Raw genomic sequence first — 21,935 nt, 5'->3', positions numbered from 1 at the left:
TTAATTATCACAAGAACCTCTCTATGAAGTAGTATACCAATAAATATTGCCAAATTTTAACCAAAATCCTTTTCAAAAATTAAAAAAATCTTCCTCATGCCAGAAAATACAAGAAAATAGATAATGGTGGAAACTTTTAAAGTAAAAAAAAAACAGTACATAGAACATGTCTGGATAATAAACTCACTTACCTTTGCAATTAAGCGCGCGTTGTAAGCCATGGCTTCAATTTCTTCTTGGCCAGTCAAGAAAACTAAAATGTCAGCACTGGAACAAAAAAAGGTATAATTAAAAACTTAAAAAACAATATTTTTAAAACTTTTCTAGTCAACTCACGCATGTCCTGACAAAGGTTCCAGGTTCCGTCTGCAACGGGTAGGCCTGTGTGAAAATTCCAAATTTCAAATTTCAAGACAAATATTTTAGTACAGTAAACTCCCGGTATACCGCGCCCCGATAGATCGCGGAATCGGGTACATCGCGGGTCAAACCATGTCCCCCAATCAGAAATGAATAATAATAATAATAACACAGTAGAACCTCGTTAATTCGTGATGGTCGGGACCGAGATAATCACGGATTACCGAATTTCACGGACTAGCGATTAAAAGCCCGGAAGATCTTGTCAAGCTTCTCAGAAACCGGCGTGCAGCTGGGTAGGCCAAGGTCATGTGACGTAACATCTACCGAGGCTTACTGCGCCTTGGCAGCAGATGGATAAAAAATAGTAAACTCTCCATTATTCGTGTTAATTGGGACCCGCCGATGCCCAGATAATTAAAATCCTGTAAAAAAAAAATTTAATAAACCCGGATAATCCGTTCACGGTAAGGACCGTCTTCGAATTAGTCTCGGCTTAAAAAAATACGGCACTGCCTAGCCATTAGTTCACGGTCATTTACAACAGCCAAAGAGAGAAAGATATGATCGTGCTGAACTTGCACACATAAATTTTTGGTAGCCCCCCCCCCCTCCTTCCCTCCACCCCTCCTCCCCTCCTTAATCCAGCCGAATGCCAGCCAGACACGTCACTCGCCAGGCGCCTGCCGTGCGTTGGCGGGTGGAAACAAACAAAGGGAGACGGGAAGCAGAAGTCAGGACATCCCCCTCAAGTTTAAAGAGTGACAAATGTGACAGCTGAAAGGGGGACGACACAAAGGGTCGGTACAAACAGCGTTGCAGAGTTTGGCGGCCCATGCGAAGGCTTGCAGTGTTTGCCGGCCGCCGGCCCGCGTGACGTTAATTTTAAGCGCTGACAATTTTTACTTCTCTTTTTTTTTCTCTGCACTTTTAAATCGTCCCGGATTATCCGATTCCAGAATTAGCGCGTCACGGATTAACGAGTTTCTACTGTAATAATAATGGAATAAATGGTTGACAGCCGATTAGGATAATTTTGCGTTGTAACTCACAAACTAAGCATCGGGCAGAAAAAAGCCTAGGCGTAGAAAATGTCCGCAGTGAAATTATAAACAAGATATCTCCGTACATTATTCCTCTATCTTGTAGGGTTTTCAAATTATGGTCAAATCCAGCCCAGTGTTATTTTCTAAAACACTAGTTCTTAACATTTTTTTTAACCCACAAATGAAGCATCGGACAGGGGACCTGATAAAGCCCACCGTCCAGCGACATTATCCAGCGTGACTCGGCTGGGGATTGATGTTGGATAGGCTTGGTTGTCGGCAAGCGCTGGGAGGGGAGAGGCGAGCCGAGAATATGCGACCAAGACACCCGGGTAGACGGGAGGAGTGGAATATAAGCGCCAATGATGAGAGGGGCGATTAAGCCGAAAGGGGGGAAGTCTGGTGACCTTGAGTAGTTCACTCATTTCCGTCTGCACACTTCTAGTGGTCACGTGTGTTGGCAAGCGGAGACATATAAATGTTTTGTTACAACTTGAACCTACAGACGTAATATTATTCGTTGTATTATACACGTTCATCTTTTTTACTTTTGTATAATGTTTTAACATTAAATAGTAAAGTAAATCAGCTAGCGTATTTTTAATCTTTGCCGAGGAATTCCCAGTGGTCCAATACTTACGTGAACCATACTGTACCACTTTTGCCGTGAGGTAGTAAACAAGCCCAGGAAATGTTTATGTGTAGCGGCCTCCCGACCTTTAACCAGAGGCTGGGGAATATAACACTTGCCGATCAGAGCCACACACACTCAGCAACTCGACACAGCGTTTGATGGAATAAGTAAAGACAACGTTTAACAGACTTTTTAATACGGCGCCACTGATTGCGCTAAAATTATTTTGGCGCAATTTTTGTATCCCACATGTGACCATTTATAATTTACTGTAAGCATGGATAACAATGTTTAACTAACCACTTTACACGATAGACGATTCTTTATTTTATATTGTACGAATGCTAGAATCGTTTTTCACGTATCTGCTGCATACTTCTACAAAAGACACGCTATCTGTAAGTACGTAAATCTAGAATTTTTATTTTGTCAATCAAACTCGGTACTTTGCGATTCATATTCGGTTTGAAGTATTACTATGGCCTTTCTATTTAGAAGACTTTGACCACAGAATCGTGTGTAACCGCACACACTGCACTTACTTTGTTACGGACACTCAGACGAAGCAGATACTGTGGCTGACACCACGAGACTGGCAGCAGCTTGTGTGCCGCACGTGTGTATGGCGGCGTGTGGCGCGCTCGTAGGCCGTGCGACAAACTGTGCGCGGCGTGCGGAAAAATAAAAAATAAAATTCAACATTTAATATTTATCTTTAAAATTTATTATTTTTATTTTTTCACCCGCATTTAGTGAAAACTGCGGATGCAAAGTCCGCACAAAGGCGGGCCGTCTATACTGTGCGTGCTTGCCGACCTATTAGAATACAGGCGGTGTTTTATGCCTTTTGACCTTGGTCACATCGAAACATCGCGGTTATGCAACAACGCGGGTAAAAGTTATGTCCCCCGACAACCGCGTTAAATAGGGAGTGTACTGTATTTGTATTTGATTTGATTTCAAATACTTTCACTCCAAAATACTGTGTTTTATCGCATAAACGTCGCACTGATATTTTAGGGCATCAAAATTTAGAGGGAAAAAACTACATGCGTAAATGTCGCATGATGTTTTTGATCCCACTATTAGATTCCGAGCACTTTGTGTAGGTATTTTTTCCATACAAAATGATGTATTTTAAAGTAGAGACATTACCACTTACTTATTTAATTTACGGAAATACTAAGTTGTCTGATGTGTAAATTTTCTTTTAAAGACATTTTAAACGTTACAAACTTTATCTGTTCGTCTTCGTCGCCGCTGCGTACCGCTTATAAAAATGTAGCCAGCGCTAGTTGGCATCATTCATGTTTGGTTATGTTGCTTCCCGTATAGAGCGTGCACACGTAGTCAAATATTGATATTGATATCTTGCCGATTGCATGCAACATGCTCTCTGTCGAGTGTTGAGTTAACTACATTTGATGGCACGCGCTCTTTCGTGGCAAGTGTGTACTACGACGATAGTTATGCGTTAGTTCAGGCTCGCATTCGGATCACAGATTTTGTTTTTCTATTTAAAGTTAAAGAAAGATTTTTGTTCCAATATTTATTAATATAAATTGTTTGACGTACTTTTGTATACTCTACTTTTTAAATAACGTACTTTCCGTGGATGGGTTTTGTTTGTATAAATAACTTTACTTAAGAAATTTTTACGCATAAAAATTGCATCCCTACTTTTTAAACTTGATTTTAGTATAAAATGTGCGACAATTATGCGATAAAACACAGTAATGAATATTCAATATATCCTAAGTGTAGTAAGAAAGCTGCATTTCACAATGACTATCAGTTTTGTTTTAACGTTAAAAGTCATTGTTGTACAATAAATGAGTACATACACAGTTAAAACATATAAATGGACCTGGCCTAACCACCAAAAGTTAAATTTAACGTACATGCACAGTGAACAGCTGACTGGCTTAAGTAATGACTGCGTGATAATGTGTTTACTAGAAATTTAAGTTGAAAATATGCAATCAGTGAACAGTTTGCAACCACAACAAAAAAAAATATTTTCCCAGAAAAACAAAACCTTACTGTGTTTTACTAGCTGTAACCCTTAACTATACATATTTATTGCCTATGCAATAAATATTAATTTTTTTTATTACTTTAAAACTAGGCCATTTCAGGAAATAACTTGAATATATATACGTAATTGGTATTTATTGATTCCACTAAATTTGTTTGCAATCCCAAACCAATACCCTTGAGGAATAATTCTTTCCCACACAAAGATATCCTGAAATTAAAACTAGATTCCCATGCAGCCTTAAAATAAACAAAGGTTCAAACCATTAGTTAGTCTGGTGACAGCAGTAAAATCAATACATAAAACGGGAAAACTAATAAATGTTGAATGTTATACTTGTTTGATATAGGTACTTGGTATAATCTCACCTTTTTTTTAATTTTACTACCCACACAATACATTTTATTTTTTTATTTCATTTTATTTATTTATTTATTTATTTATTTATCTGGAATTTGTCACATGCCCACCAACAGTGGTAGACTTTAGTGGTGGGCACTACATGCAATTACAGGAACACAGTTATCACTACCAGTGTATGGACTCCCACCTCCGTCGGTACCATAGGAGGAAAACATCTACAGATGGCCAGCAAACGAGAGCAAGAGTACCACAAACTAGCAGTGATAATAACAAAACAAACAAAACACTAACAAAGGTTAAAGAACCATAACACATAAAACATATAGGTAAAATCATATTATTAAATGTTACGAAAAATTGAAGGAAAAATAATATAGATATGACAGACATAAATCAGAATTTATAATTAAACACTGTTGGAATTCAAATATAGATTATTGTAGTTTGTTGTAAGTCTATAAATAATATCATTATTAGTATGAAGAGTACACAGAGTAGAGTGTAAGCAGGAATTGAATTGAGGAATTCTTAAGGCAGTATGTATTGTCAAGAAAATAAGGACATCTGAATTTATGAATGTTTCTGTGATCCATAATAGTAAAAGAATATAATGTCCAGACAATTGTTCTATCTAATCAGAGAGACACCTATGTGAGCACTTAAATTTACATCTATGGATTTTTCTTAATGTAGCAAAATATTTAACCAATCTTCACTCCTGACTTCGGGAAAGATTTATACCTTCGTCTTCGATTCGAACTGCCAAAGTAGACTTTGCACACTCCTAAAATATAACCCAGACAGCTTAGCAGCCTTTTCCAGTTAAAATACGTTAGACTACCAGTAAATGGGTAAATTTTTCTGACGCAATTTTTTTACTGGTGTGCCAAAATTAAATACTGAGCCAGCAAAAAAAAAATTGGTTAATGTGTTGTACCGATACACGGCCCACATATATATATATGGTCAGTAGGGCGTATTTAAGGACATATAAACAGTGTTTGAGGAGGCCTAGTCAACAATGGTCTGCGGTGTTGGTAAATATTCGACTTTTGAAGTGATAGTGTGACGGCGCATGCGCGCCAGCTCCAGGAGAATTAGCGGCAGTTGGCAACCGCCTGAACTTAAAAACGGGCCAATCAGAGAGGCCGCTGGGGACGCTCGGCGGAGGTATAAAAGAGCCGCCTGGCGTTTTCTCAGGGAGTCGGTCCGCTGCGCAGTCGGAGCACGTGTCGCTTCGCGTGAGAAGTCCTCGCTACCCGCGATTCCGGGCTGCGGAATCGCGACCTGAAGTTGAACTTTCGGTATTATCAATATTTGGGACGGTATTTATCGAATTCATAAACGCGTCCGCCGTCCGGGAAACAACTACGCGCGCGCCGGAACTTCGCCTGTGTGAGTGCTCTGGTGACCTAAAGTGTGTGGTGCCTACTGGAGCATCTCAACGCACTCCCTGGGACAGCCGTCACACAGACTGGAGACTGTGGAGCCAGCGCAGCATTCGCAAGGTAAGGCGCGGTCGCCTTGAGTCGGCGCCAGCGCATTGTTGGACTGCGAACTCCCCGCATCTTACACGGTGATTCCAGCTACGAGACGTTATCGCAGAGACTGTGCCTCCTAATAGTAACTGTCCGCGGTCCCCCCAGAGGTCCTGAGGGTAGAAATAGCCTACCGACAGAGTTTTAGCCCAGAGCAACCCCCACCATTATTTAATGTGTAGACTGCATCTACGTGTTGCGTTGGATACCAACAATAGAGACTGAACTTGAATTGGACTGTTGTCGAGCCCGGTGCCCTTCGTAACGTCCTGCAGTTTCAATAACATATTTTTTTTTCTCTGCTAGTCACATTGTGCCTATAGATATATTCAGAGAACTTTAGCCAGTATCAAGTATAAATGTAATTCCAATGTTATGTTATTGTTTTGCCTCAAATTCCTTAATATTATTAAAATTTCTTGGAAAATCATATACATATTGTTTATTTGTACTACAGGTCAGTCTCCTTGATTATATTTTAAAGTTATGGCAAACAGGGCTAAGTAATGTTAGGCACTCGTGTATTGACAAATATCATCTACCATTCAGGCAGTCCTGTGTTTGTAAACAAACAAGGTGTTTGTTTACGTTTGGGTCACTTCAGTCCAGCATAACGTGTGTCTGTCATCATATTAGTGTGTTACACCACAGTGTATTACTGGAACTTGCTGCAGCACAGGATTTTGTTACAGTGTTGCTTTAGTCTTCTAGAGACACACGAAGCAACTGTGCTACCTAGGGGCTAGATGACTAAGTTTTGGTAGGATTATGGTAAAATGGGGTGTTGATAAGTCAAATTAATCAAACACACAAAATATCAGGAAATACTATATCTCTGGTGTGACTGGAATCTGCCTGGAGATCAACCTAAAAACGTGAAATATTTTTAAATGCAAACTGAGAGAAAAGCAGAACCGACAGATCACTAGCATAAAGTACTTTCATTATTAAGAAAACAAACAAATTTATAGTGATGGGTCGAGACTGTGAGTCGAGTCGAGCCGGTGAAACTAAACTCGACTCGAAAACCGAGTTGATTAAGATCGTGTCCTCGAGACTCGTCAAAGTTTTGTTTTTGGCTCGACCATAATGTTGCACAATTTCCAATAGTGGAGATACTTATCCGAAACCATGCACTTTAAAATCAAATAAAATGTACTATTTATGCCTACCTAGTGGAAGACCTCTGATCCAACAGTGAAAACCTTGAAAACGAAGTCGGAAGATTATTTTCGATCGTGTATAACCGCAAACAGTGCATCCCATCCTTCAATATGCACTTAATATTTATAATTGCAACATAATACCTTTATTTAACTATAACGGAATTAAAAAATGTTCTATAGATTCAGTCATGAACAAGACCAAGTCAATATTTGGGAAGCTTTGGACGTAATAATAATATTTACTACTAAACACTAGATAGCCGCCATTTTAACTCCGGGCCAATGGCCTACATAAGTCATCATACAGCCAGGGAATGTTGCCACTTTGACAAATCGATATCAACATTAATTGAAATCTCCTACCAGTTTTCCATGGCCGAACGGAAAATTGCGTCGCCGGCCTCGTATTAATCATAAACAGTTTAGTATTAGTGGAATGGATATGTTTGTACGGCCTGGGGCGTCACAAAGTGACAAACAGAAATCAAGAGCAGAGATTTGGGAATTTTTTGAAAAATTTGATCAGCCAGCTCGATGCAAGTGCTGCAAAAAAATTTACAAGACTCAGTCATTATCAACTTCAAGTCTGATTCGTCACTTGGATGTGCATTTTCCTTAAAGCGTCAGTATGAAGATAAAAAAAAAATACAAAAAATCAAAATGTGTAGGGCAACCTTCAATAATTCAAAGTTTTCATATTTAATTACATATATTATATTGAGAAATATTTAAGTGATATTTATTTTTCTCATCATTCTGCCACTTGAATCTCGCTAAGTTTGACTCATCTCGACAAATTTCCATGAGTTCGGCTAGAGTTTGACTCGAAGACAAATTTCTATGAGTTCGACTCGAGCTCGACGATAAATTTCTTGGTTTAACTCGAACTCCACTCGATGCTGAAATAGGGTGACTCGACCCATCACTACAAATTTATATTATAATTGTGACTAAATTTATGTTATGCTTAGTTTAGTTAATACAGACCTCATTATTGCAAAATGACAAAATTACGGTCTCATTAGATTTGTATGATTGAAGTCTGTGTGGCAAGACGGTAACATTTAAGTTTGTATTGACGTCGTCCGGGCCTGCGGCCCCTTTGAGCCCGATATGCCAACGCCCCAAACACCACCATCTCCGTTCAAACCTCCCGCTTGTGCGTGCGTGCGTGTGTTGGTAGCCCAGCAAGAGGGCGCTGTAGAAGCAGTGCGACGGCCCCTAATTATGTACCTAATTAATTATTGTAACCTTTTATTTTTAGCCCCAGTGTTTCCATGTTCAAGCCAACGTGCTCTTTTACTTAATTTAATAATATATTCTAGTTTTACAGACGTTGCGCGGACGAATCCGCACGGACCGGAACTTGACCTCAGTTGTGATTCTTTTAAGTTTCACTTTAAATAATTACAGAAGTGTTAATGGTTTTTAATTAAGAGCATTGTGTTTTGTAATTAAATAATGTGTTTTGTAATTATCTTCACTTTAGCCGGGGCACGGGATCATTAACTAACGTAACGGTTTTTGTACGGCGGAAGTGCGCCATTGCGAGGGTAGTGTAGCCAGTTCCTCTTCAACAGCCATCGAGAGTAGACGCGTCGGCACCCCGGGGGCCGCAATCTTTGTGCATCTGATCAAGTATTTCTGTTTTATAATTTGTTCCTAAATAAGTTCAATCTCTAGCCCTCGGGCCGCTCTCGGTCGGTGGGACGTTTAATTAAATATTTATATAACTCGTTACGAGCTTCTTTGTCGCAGTCCACAGGAGACTCATGGCGCATGGCCACATGGTTGGCCCATGCTTTACCTAAGCTGATCCGTGCCCAGGCCTTTTACTGTTTTAATGAAGAACGTGTAGGGAGGCGTGAGTTATGTTATTAAACCTAAATTTTAACTGAGTCGTGAGTTATATTTTACGTAATGAGAATCCAACATTTAAACGAGTGTGGCGTGCCCGACGCCTAGAGCGGGCCAGGTTTGGTGTAGATCGACATAAGCGAATCAATAGGGCTGGTAACTCGTCCCACATGGGTCACGTCACGCCCTGAGAGAGAGGATTGGCCGGGGTCCACGTGCCCATTTCACGTGGTGGCGCCCATATAAACATCTTTCCCCGTGAAGCAGTGGAAAAAATAGCCCTCAGTATGACTGAAGTCTGCCTGTGTGGCAAGGCGGTAATATGACTGAAGTCTGCCCGTGTGGCAAGATGGTAATATGATTGAAGTGTGACTGTGTGGCAAGCCGGTCGGGCGGGGGAGAGCCTGCTCACTTGGGCGGGGCCTCGCGGTGTATCTGGAAGAGCGACACCAGCGAGCTGAAGGCGTGGTCCTCCTGTGGCCGGACGCTGTGGAACACCTGCACCGGGAACTGCCGGCCCTCCACGTACACCGCCGGGATGCCCCCGAAGTAGCGGCTGAAGTGGTCCACGTCCATCGTGGCCGACATCACCACCACCTGCGTGCCACCGCACTGTTTCATCCTCACCACAAAACTATTCAAAAATACTTATCAGTTCCACTTAAAGTGGTTATGCCTCACTTTCTTGGATATTTTGGATTTCCTTCCGAATATTTAAGTGCTTAAAATTATTTATATACATTTATGGAATGACAAAAAAAATTCCCCCTAAGCTTTTATACTTTGTCACAGCTAATCGAGGGGTGTTTTTTTTTAAGTAGGTACCGTTTTCAAATTCGGCCATTGTAGCACTGGGGTTGGCATTTCATACATTTGGGCTGTGTACCTACATCTGTTGGCATGCCAGACGCCATCACGGAAACATCCGATCATGTTTACATTTGTTTGTCTGCGAGTATTTAGAATGCCTCCACTGATTGGGAATCCCACCGACTGTCAAAATACGCGCTGTGATTAGTTTTCTTAGTGCAAAAGGCGTGAAAGTGGTCGAAATTCTTTGCCAGATCAGTGGAGCGCTTGGAGAAAACATAAAGACCAGGGACTAGATTAAATGGTGAATTGCGATAAAACCGAAATAACAACGTAAAGCATGCCAATACACCATATAACACCAAAAATGAAGTCAATGCATTACAAAGCATAGAAATGCAATTAATGGCATCAGAATTGCATTTTCAATCAGAAATTAACTCTAATGACATAAAAAACAATCTTTCAAATGTTAAGTTAGTTGAGTTTGTGGTGTGTTTATTCGAGGCACTCTGTGGGGAAACTGGGACTCTGCCACCGAGATGACAGCAGCCGCGCACCTTGAGGGGCTTCAAGCCGTTGTCTGCCCGGAACCTCTGCGCCTGCTTCACGATGCCGAACAGCACGTCCGTGTGCACGGTCCGCTCGTGCGCTTCGTCCAGCACCACCACGCTGTACGCCATCAGCCGGGAGTCTGCGCAGCATCAACATGCATCAATTTGAGCTGGAGGTCGCAATGCCACGACAGGCCCGAACGCTCAGTATATCGCCGTGACGTCAACCTGACAAAACACACACCCAGACAGCCAGCAAGGAATAGATTCTGTTTCAAATTTTGCCTTGCCGTGTCGTGCCGCCCGACAGAAAGCCAAACGGAAACCTTACAGAACTGAACAACCAAATTTCAGAAATATTTACCTACTTGGTAAATCATTATGCTGAAAAATTAAATTAGCCGAGAGTCTACGCAGCACCCAGGATGTAAATTCAAGATGAATTTGCAGGCACTGCACAAAAATGAATGATTCAATTATAATTATAAATATAATGAACAAACTAGGAGAAATTAAACTACAAATACATATTAATCAACAATCCTAATGATGGGTAGCTCGCCATAACACTATCAGTGACGAGACACATGCATCAACTAAAGCCGAATTCACAATGCCACGACAGGCCCGACACGCTCAGTAGCCAATGAAATACGAGGTCGCAGTGATGTCACCCCGATAAAACACACACCCAGGCGGCCCGCAAAGGAATAGATTCTATTTCAAATTCTGCCGTGTCGTGCCGCCCGACAGAAAGAAAAACGGAAACGGAAACCTTTACAAGAACTAAACTTCAAAAATATTTACCTACTTGGTAAATCTTTATGCTGAAAAACTTATCTGTTGTTTGCCTTCATCTGTTTATACAAATGGATATCATCATGTGTTTATGGTCAATGTTTTTATTGTAGATTGGTGAAGATTTAATTTAAGAATGGATGAGTTCAGTCAAGAACTTTAAATTAATAAAGTTCGTGCTCATGGTATTCTGCATGACAGTGGGTTGAAGGACTACAGAAATCAGCCAAAAAAAAAAAAGCATGGGCTGAGAAAGCATTTTCTTTTTCTCTTCTATGCTGTTTTTACCGCATTCTATACTGCATTTTATGGAGTACTTGGCTTGGAACGATTTACCGACAGCCAAATCAGAAAAATCGTCGTGTTTATGTTGTGATATTGTGACTCCAGCTTAAGCCTGTAAATATATTTGACATTTCAACAATTGTTCCTTATTGCATATTCAGTTGTATTTTAAAATAAAATATTAAAATAAAGAAAGGAATTTAATGTATTTGTGATGCAAAAATATATTTTATTTTGAAAATATGAGTAAAACTTTGAGGAACATTGTTCTAGGGAGCAATTGTTCGGTGTAACATATCTACTTGTATTTCAACGTAAAATATTTAAAATAGAGTATGGAGTTGAATGTGTTTGTGATTTGAAACTGTACAATTACCAAAATATTTTTCATTTTGAAGATGAGCATTATAAAGCTCTGATATAAACTTGATACGCAATAAGGAACATTGTCCCAGAGTAACGTAACCAATTGTATTTTAATGTAAAAAAAATTAAAATAAAGTAAGCAGTTATATGTGTTTGAGATGTAAAACTTTACTATAGCCAAAATACATTTGATTATGGAAATATGAATTATAAAACTTTGATATAAAAAGGATATGCATCAACAAACAATTACTGAAATTTGAAACCAACAAAACAAATACATGATTAACATTCATACTCATTTTCAAATATGTACACTTCGAAATATTCAATATTAGTTTGTATTCTAAGTATAGCCGAGCTGTTACATGTAACATCACCTTGTGTAACATCAAAACTGAGGTTGAGAGTCATTGGTGTACAATATAAAAGTGTACATCCCACTTACAGCATACAAATGGGTTTGACATAACTGCCTGAGTTTATTTCAACAAGTGTTCAGTGAACAGCAAAATGGCTGAAGTTCAGACAGGAGAACAATCGAAAATCTGGAAATTTCTTGACAATGTGAAACCAAGGCAATCAAACAATGAGTTAAGTACTGCATAAAAAAAATTTAAAATTCTGAAGCATTTTAATATCATAGTTTTTTTTTTTTTACGTATCCAAAACCAACCATTATATTAAATACCATTATCAAGTATCTGGTAAAATAAGACTAAACTATAAAAAAAAAATTTTTTTTACAAAAAATAGTCTCACACTTCTTATTTACATTAGATATTCATATTCAGAATTTTTTTTTTTAATATTTGTATTCAAATAATATTTAACTAAAACACCGCCATTTACAATATGATTATACTAAGACTATATATATATACACATACACACATTATATAAATAATACTAAAAAAAAATTAAACATACACAGTTATTATAAAAAGTGCTTCTTTTGCCATGGGCCTTTGTCTGAAGGCGAGCAGATGCCATATATTGCCCAGTGCATAATAATTAGAGAGAGAGAGATAGAGCGAGAGATCGGTAGTCGTGATGCTGTTGCCATGCACCAATATTGGCTAGTATTTTTTTCCGTGTTTTTTTTTATTTTTGTTAAAAATTATGTTAACTACACTTTGTGATTTTGTCTTGTGATTTTTGCCGGAAAAGCCTCGTTGCAAGGGTTCGGAAATTTGTATATTGCTAAGTTTCTTTTTGTGAGGGCTGCACTGTGATTGGTTGGAGAGGTAATGACCTGCCCCTTCCCCCGGCGGCGTGCAGATCCACGTAGCCTCGTCAGTCAGCGTCTGAATGAGGCACCGGTGGGTTGTGTGTCGGGTTGTGGCTCACAAGTAATAAATGAGTTAGAAAGAATATCCGGACGCTACCTCGTACAATCAATCTTCTTTTTCACCGTTTTGAACTGTGCGATTAAGCTACTTTCCTGTAAGTTTATTTCAGTAGCTCCATTTCATTTATTGTTGGGTAGAAAATTTTTTCACAATATATTTACCAAACAGTACAAGGTCATAGGGAACGATTGCCGGATTTCTTAACTGTTACTGTCAAAGAAGTACTATTTAACAGATACGTATATGTGGTGTCTTCAAATGCTCATGAAATTTTAAAGTTCAAGACCTTAACCAAACTGAAACAGGACCTTCTGCTGCCTGGCGCACATCCTGCAGCGTGGCGTGAACAGGTGAGGCATTTTAAACCTCGTAGTCACACAAGGTCACTGAAAACGTTACCCTTTCCTGTGACAATACATTCAAAACAATGCGTACATTACGAAGATAACGGTCCTCCAGCACCTCAAAGTGAGAATCACTGCATCTGTTATCCAACACTTAAAAGTGTAGACATAAATCGGAAGAGCAGGAGGAAACACATCACCCAAGATAAAAATGGCACCCATATCAACCAGTACTGAGCTAGGTATAGAACTTTACGTGTTAACCATGCTGTGTTTCTCTTCCATAAACCATGAACACGAAATAATTTTTTACATTTATTTTTTTTTATTTTTGTGATGTACTGATATGACACACACATTTTTTAATGTGATTCAAGACGAAAAATACTGCCAAACAAAGCGCAGTTGGTAAGAAAGTGTTAGTATGCATCATGAACTGCTAGAGCAAATCATAAATGCACGCCTGTAAGCTGTGCGCCCTTGTGAACCGCGCCAGCACGATGCTGCTCTCTCGTGACTCGCTCTACCCACAACTGGCCTGCATAGTTTCAAGGCACCAGTCGCAACACAGCAGTATTTTTCTTTCTCTCGTATCTTCGGACAGTAATGTCTAGTAGCAAATGCAATCGAGAGGTACTACAACAAATATAAAAATCATATCAAACAGCTAGATGTAGAATACAACTATGTTTCAGTGATACGTATGTGCTGCAACTTTTTTTCTGTAAATTACGTCTAAACACTTCAGTATCTATTACGTATAACCTAATACAGATTTTGCTTGGATAAATTGGGAAGGGGGGGGGGGGATAATTTTTACTTAAAGGTTCACTGCTTTAACCGTGTTTTCTGGCTATCCGTGGGTTCCATGTCAGTTATTAACCTGGATAATCGGGAGTCTACTGTAGTAATGACAAGAAAATGAGATAGCCAACATGGCGTATGGGAACAAATTCTTAATAATAATATGTGCTCAAACTTTCACGGCCGTTGTCTGAAGAAGCTTGGCTTCTGGGTTTTAGCCGCGTCCTTGGCGGATAATTCACCGACGTTTCGGTCGACATTGCAGTCGCCATCATCAGGAAGCAGTTACCTACACAAGGTCACAGAAAAAAGTTACCCTTTTCTGTGACAATACATTAAAAACAATATGCACGTTAAGAAGATAATGGATATACAGCGACTCAAAGTGAGGATCACTGCATCAATTATCCAACACTCAACCGTGTAGACACATATCGGAAGAGCAGAAGGAAATTGACATCACCCGAGGTAAGAATGGCGCCCATATCAACGAGCGCTAACTGCTCCCTGACGATGGCGACTGCAATGTCGAGCCATTGGTACCGATATAGCTGGTATATATAAATCTTCCTAATTGTGTATTATCAATTTAAAATATAATTGGAGGGAAATATATTGTACGAGTCGCACAAGAGTCTCTCAGGCCCTCCAAAGTGTTGTTTTCAGGGTATATTTCACAAACATTAATTTATTTTACCCCTTTTTGGCCACTGGTACCGATATAGATGGTATATAGAAATGTTCCTGCATGTGTATACAATCAATTAAAAATATAATTGGAGGGATTTACCCGCCGAGGAAGTGGCTTCCAACCCAGAAGCCAAGCTACCTCTCACCCGGACTCGAAGGAAGTTTCGTACCGGCTATGGCCTCCCGCAGCAGCATGCCGTCGGTGAGGAACTTGACCTTGGTGCAGCGCGACGTGACGTCCTCGAAGCGCACCGTGTAGCCCACGAGCTGGCCCAGCGCCGTGTCCATCTCCTGCGCCACGCGCTTGGCGACGGTCATGGCCGCCACGCGGCGCGGCTGCACACAAGAGCACGAGCCCCTCAACTTCCCCTCCTCCCCCCCCACCCCTCCACTCACACGATACAAAACTGATACAATATAAGTGACAGGAAATGTACCCAAATGTTGTGAAATAAATGAAATGAATTGAAACACCATGAAGCAAACACGAAAGAAACCGACTGTGATGAAATAAACCATTTAAGAAATGAATTCCAATAAATCAAATGTTCGAATTGTAACGAAATAAAACCAAGAAAAGAACTGAAATGTATTAAAATGTTAACTAACTCCACACATCAAAGTTAAAACTATCGAAATAATTCAAAACGAAACTATTGAAAATGAATTACAACCAAATGAAGCGAAATGAATTGAAACCTAATGAATCAAACAAATTGCATTGATACATTAAAATGAAATGAAAAGTACCAAATGTAAAATATTAACAGATATTATACAAAACGGAATTGTAAAACTCACCAAATACTACTGGTTCAACAGTTTCAAAAACACTGACCCCGTTGATTAAGTAACAACACCCAGTTGCAAAGACAAAAAAATTTATGAGTTTACAAAATAGGTGATTTTTGTTAGAATAACATACTAAATTCAACAGGTAACAAGTGTGCAACGATGTTAATAGACTGTGACGCTATAAAGAGGGAAATGATGTGACGTAATGAAAATCGGTGAAGAAAGTAAACACGGTTTCAAGGTGGCCATGTTCGTTAGATTGGTGTGAAGCAAAGTTGGTGGTGAAAGCATACAGTATATTATGCAACATTTGTGTGGAATTAGGGTGTTTCAGGCCTCAAAGTACTTTATTCACTAGAAAAAAGTGAGAAAAGTGACCTTTGTGATAGAAAAAGTGAGAAAAAAGTGATCTCCAGGAAAATAAGTGACTAAAAAGGTGACCTGATAGCAATTTGCAGTTCCTTTCTACCTGTGTGGTTTGTTGTTTCATCGTAGCACACTGAATAGTATTCACCATCCATGTCTTTCAAAATAACATTACGAAAATATGGGCTTAATGCATCTGTTAGTAGATACCTAAATTTAGTGCTGCTCAGGCTGAAGTCCTCAGGCACACCCTCACCAAACATACATTTATTCCTCCACAAGATGATGCTGAATAATTTGAAATAATACATTTCATTACCCATTTCAGTTCTGCACTTGTTGCACGATCTCGTACACTGTAAAGACATTTAACATGGTTTTCTGAGGACACTTCACTTGATGTGGAAGCTGAACATGAAAGTCGAACGACCGTGAATTTTAGCTGACTAGGAGCCAACTTATTTCGACATTCACTCTTATGTCGCTCGCAAGTAGCATGCTGAGATAGTGCTTCATACCCTTTAGTTGATATTTTGATTGTGACACAGCAAACTGCACAAAAAACATCAGTATCATTACGTTTTTTTGCCCACTCGTTAATGACATATCCATTATCATCGCGCCTCTCTAGCCACTCGCTACGAAAACGACACTTCCCCATCTTCACACAAGAAAAAAGAAAACATCAAAACACAACGATATTATTTTCCGGTTACTTTTTTATCTCAAATAATAGTATAGCATTACACAAGTCATATCGCTAGCAAAGGCCCCTAAGGACAAAACTAACTTAAGACTGTAATCAGACTAACTACAGAACACACTGGCGCGAACATAGGTTATCTGCCATCACGTCAGCCGATCTATACTGTAGGGCGAATCAATTAATGGATAGTTCGACTTCAGTTGTTGTTTACGCTTTTACGCATGTAAAAAACGATCTCAACACAATCCGTGTAATGGCAAACGGCAAATACCTTGATTACGGTCAAAAACACAAATTCAAGCATTTAATTAATGTCACTTTCATAAACGGAAATGCAAATTTTGGGCACCAATACTGAAAAAAAAAGTAAATTAAGTGACTGTTTAAAAAAAAAGTGACAAAAAAGTGATTGATGCAAAATAAGTGACTGTAAGTGAGTTAAGTGACCATTTTCGACCCCTGGTGTTTGAATCCATGCCAAATTTGTTGGAAGATCCTGGAGTACCGATATGGCATTCATTTGTTACAGATATAAAAGAGCATAAAAAAATGGGTTGAAGAGCGTATCAGTGTCATGACAAATGAGAATATGAATCGCTATGCACAGCAAAGGTGTATCCAGGTAAAAAACTGAAGGGAGGGAATTTTTGGAAATCCAAACTCTTTCGTGGGAAACAAATGTTCATGGTACAATACAATAATAACAAAAGGAAGAACATATTTTTTTTTTTTTAAACAAAAGTTTATGAGGATAAGTTAGTGGTATCAAGCACTGAAATTATTAACTTTTACTGTGTTGATGCAAACTAAAATAATAATTGGATATTATACTTAATTATTAAATAGGGCTAGGAAAAATTTATGTTGTTTAGTGGAAGGCATACGTAAGCCCGAAAATAAATTGGTAAATTTCTTACATCGCTGCTTTTCTGTAAGTAAAATATAAAATTCCAGAAAAGATGTTTTTTTCAGTATGACTGAAGTTTTTTGTTTTACCCAGAAAATAGTGTTCATAAATTCCTACAAGATTCTAATAAATTATTGTTTATTGTTTGCATTACAATCCCTGTGCATTAACGCGGCCGCCGCAATTTTGTGCTTCAACTGCAATGCAGATCCTGTGGATCTCTATATGTAAAGAATTTTTTTTTTGTATTTGTATTTTGTGATGCAGTGGGAAGGTATATAAAAAAAAATACATGAACCCCCACTGTGCCTCTGATCCCACGCTTCAACCCTCGACAGGGATGTTTGTTTTGTTAGCAGTACGAAGACGCGGAGTGGTAACTCCTTACATGCGACCGCACATACATAACCTGACGTTAAAAAAAAGAAACTAAAACTTTTGATACACGTAAAATGATAATTTCTTTCCTACGTCAGGTAACGTGCTATCGTGCGTAAAAATTCGGCACTTCGCATACATATATATATATATATATATATATATATATATATATATATATATATATATATATATATATAGACACACACACACATATGATGGGAGACTGGTGTTTTTGAATCTCCGCAACTAGCCTACATTTCAAAATATGCATTATTACACATTTCAGTACAATGTATTGTAATGGAACCTATTACTAGTGATTTCTTCAGAAACTAGTAGAAATATAGAAATGCTGTTTTCAGGATTAATGTAAGAAAGAGACTAGTGTTTCAAAAAAATTATTTTCGGATTTTTATTTTTACTTCGTGTAAAAGCCCCTCTGTAAGAAAATTACCAAAATCACAATTTTCTGAATATTTTCCTAGCGGAGAAGTAGCAACGTAAGAATTTTTATCTTATCTCCATCACCAGGTACATCACATACTCCATTATCAGTCGGACCGACGTGGCGTATGCCTCCCAACTTCCAGAGTGGACGCACCCCCACTCGGAGCAGACGCCTCGCGGTGCCCGGACCACGCACGCACCTGGGTGACCCCCACCATGCCGTCCCGGTCCATGCGCTCCTCGTGGAGGAACTGCGGGATCTGCGTGGTCTTGCCGCAGCCCGTCTCGCCGATGACGATGAGCGACTGGTGCTTCTGAATCTCCGCGACAAGCCTGCGTTCCAAAATATGCATCATTACTCATTACACATTTCAGTACAAAGCTTTCAACATTAGGCGGTAATACTCGGACAGAGCAACGTTTTTTTTAGAATACAAAGGAAAATATTGAGAGAGAAAAATGGTTTTCACAACACACTAAACACTTCAATGAATTTACTCTGAAATTATGGTTTCTTAATTCATTATAGTTTGTGAAAAATAATAGTCTATAGCTTACCTTACTATACCAGAATCAGACATTGTGGATTCATAGAATGAAAAGTAAATAAAAACAGATAAATTGTTTATTTTAAGTACTAGAGACATCCTTAAAGTTACCCTGAAAACATAATTTATTAATTCCTACTGGTTCGTGAAAAAATACAGTTTAAATCTTACATTATAATACCTGTGTTTTCACACTGCAACCACCATTCATTGTTTACCCGCGATTGTGTATCTCTTTGTTTAGCATAATTGTAGCCAACTATGGAGGATTAAAAATACGTTAATTTGTTTTGTTTCATATATTGAAGTTTAGCCCTGGATCCTGATGGCATGATCCTGTGGTACATGATGCTTGCTGTTTTTATTCAGTACGTTGGAAGGTTTTGTATATATTGTCAGATAATGAATAATGATTTTTAAGTCACATAAAAAGGAAGTTTTTCAACCTACAATCATAATTCATAATTATTTTGAAATTTGTTACATGTGCAGATTCTTCCGACGTCCTGAATTAAAACGACATCATATACCACAGGATCAAGCCAACAGGATCATGCTATCAGTATCTTTCGACGCACTGACCTAAAACAGCAAGCATCATGTACCACAGGATCAAGGCTGCAGGATTCAGAGAAAAAATGGGAAACTAGAAACACCAGCCATATCACACACAGAATATACGATGGTTGTAATCAAAGAATTCCTTGGAATGGCTGTAAAATTCAATGTGTTCACCAATTCAGTGCATAGCACATATTCCTCGAAGAAAATGAACAATGTTAACAATTCTATTCAAATTTTTGCCTCCCAATAGAATCTTCCATTACAATATGGCATAAAATAGTACATACTTTAAATGTAATGTAACAAAACAAAACATTTTGTAATACAATTACTTATTCTAATAGAACAACAAACATTAAATATAAGCATTAAAATTCCTTACAATTGCAATAGCCATTATTTAAACAAATTTCATTATTGCAACACCTACATTGGCTTAAGTTCTCTATACAAAAAATAAAAAAAAAATAAAAAACACAGGCAAACAACGAATGGCAGCAACAGCGTAAAAGCTCACTTATTGTAACGTAAGAAATAAAAATTTATTTTTTTCTAAAAACTAGTATGAATTACAAAACCATCCCTTCGGAGTAAATTTTGGCATGTGTATAGTGTGTGAAAACCATATATTCTGATTTCTTTTCTCTTTCAGTTCTAAAAAGCAGCTCTGTCCGAACATTACCCATATTATTAAAATAGTTGTGCTTAGGTTAACAAAAACATTTCTTGGACTTTTCCAAACATTCTAGTTCAGTGGTCTAATGCTACTTTATATATATATATATATATATATATATATATATATATATATATATATATATATTATATATATAGACACACACACACACACACACACATTTATTTAGTTATATTAAAAAACTTGGATAACGTAGCAGATACCCAAAAATTGACGAAATTTAATTATACCAAAAAACATCAAGCTAACTAAAAATTTTAACATTCGGTAAATACATGCAAAAATATATTTCCAGGTTAAGAACAAAACTTACTTCTTGCGCACAGAGAACACTGGTAATTGTTTCCTTGTTTTAAAAACACACGAGGAATTTGTTTTCTCATTAGTTTCCAGTTTTGGTCGTTTGGGGCTAGGGCTATCAGGGAAAAAAAGTGTAGTCGGCCCATTCAGTTTCTGTTTCAGGGGACTTCTTTGAGTACCGTATGTTACATTATACTTTGAATCCATCTTAATGACAGTTGTACGTGACTGTTGTAAACTACATAATGATCGTAACCACTTTCTTACAACTTAGCTCAAACGCTACATACTGACGTTAATGCACATTTATTTATTTATTTATTCGCAAATCCATCACGCACGTGTCCACTTCACTTCACAACGAATATTGGCCTACGTTGCCGTTGCAGCCATAAGCAAGTCTAGAATTCCCAAGGCTGCCAGTAGAGCCAACCTATATTATACCGCTTGGTCTCTGAAATTATACAAAATCGGATATCATTATACAAACCACCAAAACCATTGAAAACTAGTTTGCAACAAATATAGTTATTATTTTCCATTGCTGTGACTTCCGATGAATAAGGAGAAGATCAAATATTCAATATATGTTGATTATCTGTAAATAATATTAAATAATATTAGAAAATTTGTTGGATCACATTCATTATTCTTTGTGACGCCGTCCCCACTACCTCTATAGATTTTTACGTGATTTAATATTGTTCGGGATCTCAGGGTAGGTTTGGCCTTGTGGCTAAAGGTAATGGTTCAACGCAGCAGGGCCCCCCGAGCTGTTATGGCCACTCGGGACGCCTGAAAGAGAACACGATATTTCTGATTGATGTCTGGTGAATTTATTACGGCACAGCCCTATACAAGGTGCTGCCCGCCCTGGCCGTAACGTTGTCCCGAATTGAATCGTCACACGCGAAGCCACTTTCTCAGTGGCGACTCACGATTTTGTTGCGCGGGAAGATCATACACTTGCACACGATGGGACGGTTACAGAATAAACCCTAACATGACATACCATACCCTGACTAATAAAACACTTCACAGTTACACGTTGCGTATTACACTGGGCTAATAGCACGTAGGCCCGTAACTCTGGCGACTCTACCTGACTCTTATACTTGTCATAGATATTGACTCGTTAGTAAGTTTGCTTGCATGATACGATGCGGCGGTTACAGAATAAACCCTAATATGACATACTATACCCTGACTAATAAAACAC

The 21,935-nt window shown here is 38.5% G+C and overlaps 1 protein-coding gene across 2 annotated transcripts in view; it reads right to left on the bottom strand.

The window, feature by feature from the left end:
- Positions 1 to 21,117, bottom strand: part of LOC134540998 (ATP-dependent RNA helicase DHX33) — a 42,254-nt gene extending 21,137 nt beyond the window's left edge. The window contains exons 1-6 of one of the 2 annotated variants that reach the window (XM_063384110.1): positions 20,730 to 21,117; positions 18,808 to 18,940; positions 15,176 to 15,341; positions 10,373 to 10,506; positions 9,415 to 9,599; positions 192 to 267 (exon numbers count right to left, since the gene is read on the bottom strand). In XM_063384110.1, the coding sequence (XP_063240180.1) occupies positions 192 to 267; positions 9,415 to 9,599; positions 10,373 to 10,506; positions 15,176 to 15,341; positions 18,808 to 18,940; positions 20,730 to 20,923 (888 nt within the window). In that variant the 5' untranslated portion in view covers positions 20,924 to 21,117. Of the gene's footprint in view, positions 1 to 191; positions 268 to 9,414; positions 9,600 to 10,372; positions 10,507 to 15,175; positions 15,342 to 18,761; positions 18,941 to 20,729 lie in introns of both variants that reach the window. The other variant, XM_063384111.1, reaches the window with a different exon arrangement.
- Positions 21,118 to 21,935: the final 818 nt, after the last annotated feature.

This window comes from Bacillus rossius, chromosome 17, assembly GCF_032445375.1.
Source record: "Bacillus rossius redtenbacheri isolate Brsri chromosome 17, Brsri_v3, whole genome shotgun sequence".
NCBI lineage: Eukaryota > Metazoa > Arthropoda > Insecta > Phasmatodea > Bacillidae > Bacillus > Bacillus rossius.
Note: the sequence above shows the minus strand (reverse complement) of the source record. Positions and strands in the feature narration are given on the sequence as shown.